Source organism: Chelonus insularis, unplaced genomic scaffold (genome assembly GCF_013357705.1).
Source record: "Chelonus insularis isolate UGA/USDA-ARS -01 unplaced genomic scaffold, ASM1335770v1 contig_24_pilon, whole genome shotgun sequence".
Classification (NCBI taxonomy): Eukaryota; Metazoa; Arthropoda; class Insecta; order Hymenoptera; family Braconidae; genus Chelonus; species Chelonus insularis.
In genome coordinates, this window is record NW_023276446.1 from 1,068,456 (window position 1) to 1,074,455 (window position 6,000).

The following is a 6,000-nucleotide window of genomic DNA, read 5'->3' on the forward strand; positions in this document are numbered from 1 at the left end:
AGCTCTGTGAGAAGAACACCAAGCTTTCATCTTACCGATTAGGGTTCGATCCCAGTCATAGCCAATTTTTTTTTTTCATTAAAATTTTATATAAATACAATAATTGGTTGCTTATATAAGTTCAAAATCAATTCCTATTGCCTTTTAAAGACAACATTTTCGAAAAAAGAGAATTCATAGTAACTTGTTCTTCACCCTCAGCTTATTTTCAGAAAAACAAGTTGTTTTCCGTAATTAATTGGAAGAATAATGTAATAAAATATATGAATTAATTTATAAGTATATAAAGTCACTTGAGCAAAAAAAAGAAAAAAAAATTGCTTATGACTGGGATCGAACCCTGCCCAGCAAAAAAAATGATTGGTGCTCTAACCACTGAGCTATTATAGTTCTAATTATGTAAACGATGCTTGAAAATTATAAGCTACAGGCTTGGGCACAGAAAGAGGGGGTCGAGTTTGCCGGCGAAGTATCGGAACTCGCCGCGGATTGTTTAAACAATTTTTTATTGTTAATAAGTTTTAAAAAAAGGCTATTATCAATGTATTTGTACAAAAAAAGAGTTTATGGCTCTGTTCAAATATTTTCTCATTTGTCATCGATTAATTGAAAAATAATTTTACATAAAAATTGAAATTTAAAACTCATTTTTGGAATGATAAAATTGCAATTACATGCAATTTAAAAGAAAAAAAAAATTTTGCCGCAATTGGAATCAAACACCGTTCGGTAAAATAACTGTCGAACCTTCTGACTATAGAGCTAGCATATTTTCATTTGCTTTGTTTACGTTTAGATATCGTAAGCTTCAGGCTTAGTAACAGAGGGTGGGGATGTGCTTGCTCGTCAACTGTTCGAACTCGCAGTCTTCTCTGAAAAATAAGACGGAGATAGATAGATATATACTGTGCTTTGTCTTGCTCGGAACAGATTATTCTGAAATTTGTAAATTTCTTGGTGCCCTAAGGCTCCCCTTTTGTAGTGCATCCCTGAAAATTATCATTTTTCGACCGATTTTATGGTTACCTACTCAATTTCAATTGATATCGAGCTTCGGCTTTTCGCCGCACAACGTGAAGGCGTAAAGTCAACTCCGGGAAACGGGTGCCATAGAAGGTCCCGAATGCAACAAATGCCTACGACTTGATTTTGTACTACGGTAAAATTTCCGAGATCTTAATATGTATATTTCAGGTTGTATATCAACAATTATTAACAGCATTCATTAATGATGAATGACAATAGAGTCAATTATTTTATTGAATAATATTATTATTTTATATTATATTAAATAAATAAATTGATGAATAAATAATGGTAATTTTTTGTAAATGTCACAATGTACTGACGCCAACGCCCTCTGTATTTCTGCAGTTGATAAAGAAGATTTTCTCTTGGCTCATATCATAAGTAAATATGTGTTCGAACATAAAATTCAAACAATAGAAAATAACTGAATTAAATTAAATAAAAAATTAGACTGAATTGTTTATATGCAGAAAAAATAGATTGTTAAATAAATAAATTAATCTGATTTAATTTCTAACTATGTAAAAAATGTTTTGGTTTTAATTGAGTAACTAAGTTATAATTTTCACAGGTATTAAGGACTCGCTCAATTTTTGAATCAATTTTCTAAATATACAAAGTCAATTAAAATGAAGTGAAGAAGTTTATTTATAGATTAATCTAACAGACTTACTGACACATCAATGCTAAGATCTATTGTTTTCAATTTATCAGCTTTATCTCGTATGTTATATCGATGATTAATACCAACTGGTGCATCTTTATTCTTTTTTTCTAACTCTGTTAAAACTAGAGCGAAATAATTGTTTTTTATAATTATCATTATTATGCATAGCAAAATTTAAATACTAATTAAAGAAGTATACGATGAGAAAATGTGAGCTTTTTTTGCAACCATGTTAGAATAGCTTCATTACTATTTCTACCTGAAGATCATCGTACGATAATTTATTTCCTTTTCAATTCAAGTGTGGAATGAACGATAATAATTTTTATCATAAATTTTTCTTTGAAGCATTATTTTTTATTATACCAAAGGGTATATCGATACACAATAATAAAAAAAAAATATTCATTCACTCACACGTTGATATTTATTTTATTAGAATTATTACCATGATGTTTTTTTTGAATTTTTTTTACTTATCTATATTTCTATATTTCTCTATATCTCTATTTTTTTCTACATATTTTTTTATATTTTTTTTTTACACTTAATTAAACATAGTATTTATCAAATATTTTTTCTAGAACAATTATTAATAATATTTAAAGTCAAACTGAGCTTCCTTTTTCTTTTTTTTTTAATAAAATCTTAAATTTAGTCAAACTTGGAACAAACCTCCATACTATGTCATGTTTTTTAAATATTCAACTTAGTTTAAAATCAAATTATGTAGAATTACTAGTCCAATGCTAGCAGTAACAGCGTTTAATGGGTTTGACTTACTTGAACATAGTATTTTTCGAATATACTTCTTAAAATAATTATTACTGAATCAAATTATTCTTAAACATTAGTTTTTTCCAAAACCACCCAAAAATCAAAATTAAAGATAAAAAATGTTTGCTTTATCAAAGATAAGAAATAAACTAAATAAAAATTGTATTTTTTAAATCGAATTCTTGGACAATCTTGGAGTTGGGTGGATTTAAAAACTCCAATTTATCATCTTGTTTATTTCTTGAAAACGCCCTTAGATCATAGCTTGCACACGCTAGAAATTGCGGTATTGTAAGCATGTCCAGCTCATATAAATTCCACAATTCCTTTACTCTCTCCTCATACATCATATTATTATTACGCATTGATCGTCTTATGCTGTGACCAAGTTTTAAACTTTGGTATTCTAAAAGTGCATTTTGTTGAAGTTGATTAATACGATCTACAATAAATAAACATTTCATTATTATCTATAAGTACATGAGGTAAAAAATAATCAAAAGAACGTCATTTACATGTGAATTCCCAGATAGATGGATGAATTCCTAATTCTTGAGTTATTACCCGATTGTAAGCTTCTGAGTAGTTATTCGTTCTAATATTCTTCTTAAATACACTAAAGACCTGTGGGTTTGTACGTCGTATCCATTGGTTTTGGTAGTACTTAATAAAACTTTGGAACTCTTGGTGATTTTGTATGACGTCAGGCATATTAATAGTTAGCCACTCAAAAGCATCTTGGATTTTCTCAGGAGGGAGTAAAGCGAGAGCTAAAAATTTTTTTATAATAATAAGTCCATTCTTCCATTGTAAAATAAATGTTAGTAATTTCATTTCCTTCAATTTATGTATCAGGGCCTGATGAAACAAATAATACAGTTAAAAAATTAAAATTGTATTGTATGTAATATAATTAATAGTAATTCATAAAATTATTAATCTTGTATGTATATTTACTCACTTGACTGTAATGAAAGAAACATCCAGTGTGATCAGCTTCAGGATAAATTTTCTTAATAGAAACAGCAAGGGCCACCTCAAAATCTGATATTATAATTTTAGGTTTTAATTGAGGTGCAAGAACAGTTTGCAAATGTTGTAAGATTTTAGTGTAAGCCAGGATGGTCTTTCTTTCCATTAAGACCCACAATATGGGAATTGTCTGCAAAACAGAAATATGGTAGAAAACAATATTAATCAAAATATTAAATGAAACTAAATAATTCTAAAACAACATATGAAATATATTAAAAACTTTTTTATAGTCATCTAAATCAAAAAAGTGTAATTTATGTATGTAAGTATACAACAATAATTAACTAACGATTATTGTCTGTTAATGATTATTCTTACGATAACTTAAGTAAATAAAAAAACGATTATAACTATTAGTATACTTACAGAATCATTCACCAGAGCTAAAATTGTGAATAATTGGTGAGATTTAGGTTTTTCTGGTACAACCGTGAAAGTCGCATCTATCAATAAGTGGGAAGTTTCAATCTGTCGAAGAAGTTGAGGGTTTCCGTACAAGGTTACATGCGACATATCTCCACATTGTAGAGTTGACACATACATTTTATTATCATCTTGATTATTAGTAAAAAATTTCCACTGGGGATCATTTAAAATGTCGATGTAATCTTGAAAAGAATCCGGTTTAGATGGTTGTACTTGCTTTTTCCAGTATTGCATTCTTGGTTGCATTTGAACCCATGTTTTGATAATAGCTGCTTGCGGGTATCTAAAAAGAAAATATAATTTTTAATGAATATTTTATTGTTATTTGCAATATATTAAATACTGATCAACAAGTAACTTGAAAATGAATAGAAGAAACTTACAATAAACTAATTTCCTCATAAATCGATTTTAGCGATTTGAATTTATCTTTCAAAATTTTCTGTCGTAAGGCTCTTTCAAAATCAAAAATTATTTTTGACATCGGATTCGCTTTATGGTTATGTTGGTTGAGACTGTAAAACTTGTTATTTTTTATTTTACCAGTACCCTTGCAATTTAAAGTTCGTTTTTTTACACAGACGACATATCTGTAAAAAAGAAATAAAATGGCATAGACTTCAATATTGATATCGACAAATGAACATGAAATAAGACTATAAATGAAAATAGATCAAGCAAAGGAATAATTTATCACTTACATTGTTGATTGATGTCTACGTGAAAATACGTATGAATATCCACCAAATATTTTTTTGCGTAATTGTTTACGAGCTGATACTTTAGATCCATGATTATACGATACACTATTGAACATGTCGAATATAAATAAAAAAACTAATTTCTATTCCAAAATTGTCCACAGTCACGGGGTTCTCTTGGCACTCAAAATCATTTGTTAATCAGGAAAAAATAGTTAGAGTTTGAGTCTTGTGGTACCACTTGCAATTTTAATTGTCCAATAACTGAATGTTTTTTTCTTTTAATGAAATCATTCACTCATCTCACTTTAGATATTTTTTTAGTTCGAGATTCTAATCCACGACCCACCAGATGTCAATCTAGTACGCTGATGTTATGACTACTAAGGCGATCCAATAATCGAATAACTTCGTACTTCACTGCCCTGCTTTTGTAGCATTACGCATTTTTTCGCACGCGCGATAAACTAGTCCAATAATCGAATCACTGCTTTCACACAATTGTTGATCACACAAAAAGTATTGTTTGTTGTATAGCCACGTTTTTTTTCCCCCTTAAGTCACTTGATTTTCATTCTCAATCGACACTATATTTGTATGCACCTGTAAAGCAAGTTGTTGTTTTTTTCCTATTCAATGAATCAATTATCTTGAAGAAAATGGGATACTACTTTACTCTACTCTTTTTTTTACTTTAGAAATACTACGCCACACTTTGTCTTATAATCTTCTTCAACACATCTGATATGTCTGCTATTTTTTATTATCAATATTAAATATTACTATTACAAAAAATTATCAAATAAAAATTACAATTTTATTCACTAAATTAAACAAAGCTCTGTCTATAGATTTCAAAACGCACGTACTCCCAATAAACGTTCTGCCAATAATCAAATTTTTTTTCTGGAACTTTCTCCTTCACCAGGAGAGCGCCAATAATCAAATGTACCCACTCGTGGTGACATCTCAATTAAAAAATGAAAACTTAATGGCAAAATTATGCGTACACGCGACTAACACACTTATTTAATAAGAGTGTGATAATGTACGTATAAGGCCCCCATTGGTATGTGTAACGTCACCCTTTGTCTAGGATTTGGTTTAAGCGCCAAACATCAGTTTGAATCAGTACAGAGAGTGCTTTCATTAAGTTCATATCGGTGTAATATTTTTTTTGTTATAACTATTATAAGAATGCCATCACGTCGAATAAACATACAACGACTTCTCGACCGGACGTTCAATGGTTATTCTTTCATAAAATATCGAGATCAAAGAAATAAAAGGTAAGATTTATAATTATTTATCATTAGCAATAGTTTTATGAGAGAAATAAATGCAAAGTCGGAACATCAGCAGCCA

General features: G+C 29.1%; 1 protein-coding gene across 1 annotated transcript; it reads right to left on the minus strand.

The window, feature by feature from the left end:
* Positions 1-2,381: 2,381 nt before the first annotated feature.
* Positions 2,382-5,019, minus strand: LOC118064700 (uncharacterized). The gene is made up of 6 exons (XM_035079485.1): positions 4,636-5,019; positions 4,318-4,524; positions 3,875-4,217; positions 3,435-3,635; positions 2,989-3,331; positions 2,382-2,915 (listed from the first exon to the last, which is right to left on the minus strand). Exons 1-6 carry the CDS (start codon positions 4,749-4,751, stop codon positions 2,623-2,625), a joined length of 1,503 nt encoding a protein of 500 aa, XP_034935376.1. The 5' UTR covers positions 4,752-5,019; the 3' UTR covers positions 2,382-2,622.
* Between the last annotated feature and the right edge of the window lie 981 nt (positions 5,020-6,000).

What these genes read in the sequence shown, in the direction of transcription:
- LOC118064700 (XM_035079485.1), bottom strand. Translation starts at nt 4,751, where the DNA reads ATGTTCAATAGTGTATCGTATAATCATGGATCTAAAGTATCAGCTCGT. An exon ending in TATGAGGAAATTAGTTTATT is followed by an intron (nt 4,218 to 4,317) that starts GTAAGTTTCTTC and finishes TTTTCTTTTTAG; the next exon opens with ATACCCGCAAGCAGCTATTA. An exon ending in GTTTCTTTCATTACAGTCAA is followed by an intron (nt 3,332 to 3,434) that starts GTGAGTAAATAT and finishes TTGTTTCATCAG; the next exon opens with GCCCTGATACATAAATTGAA.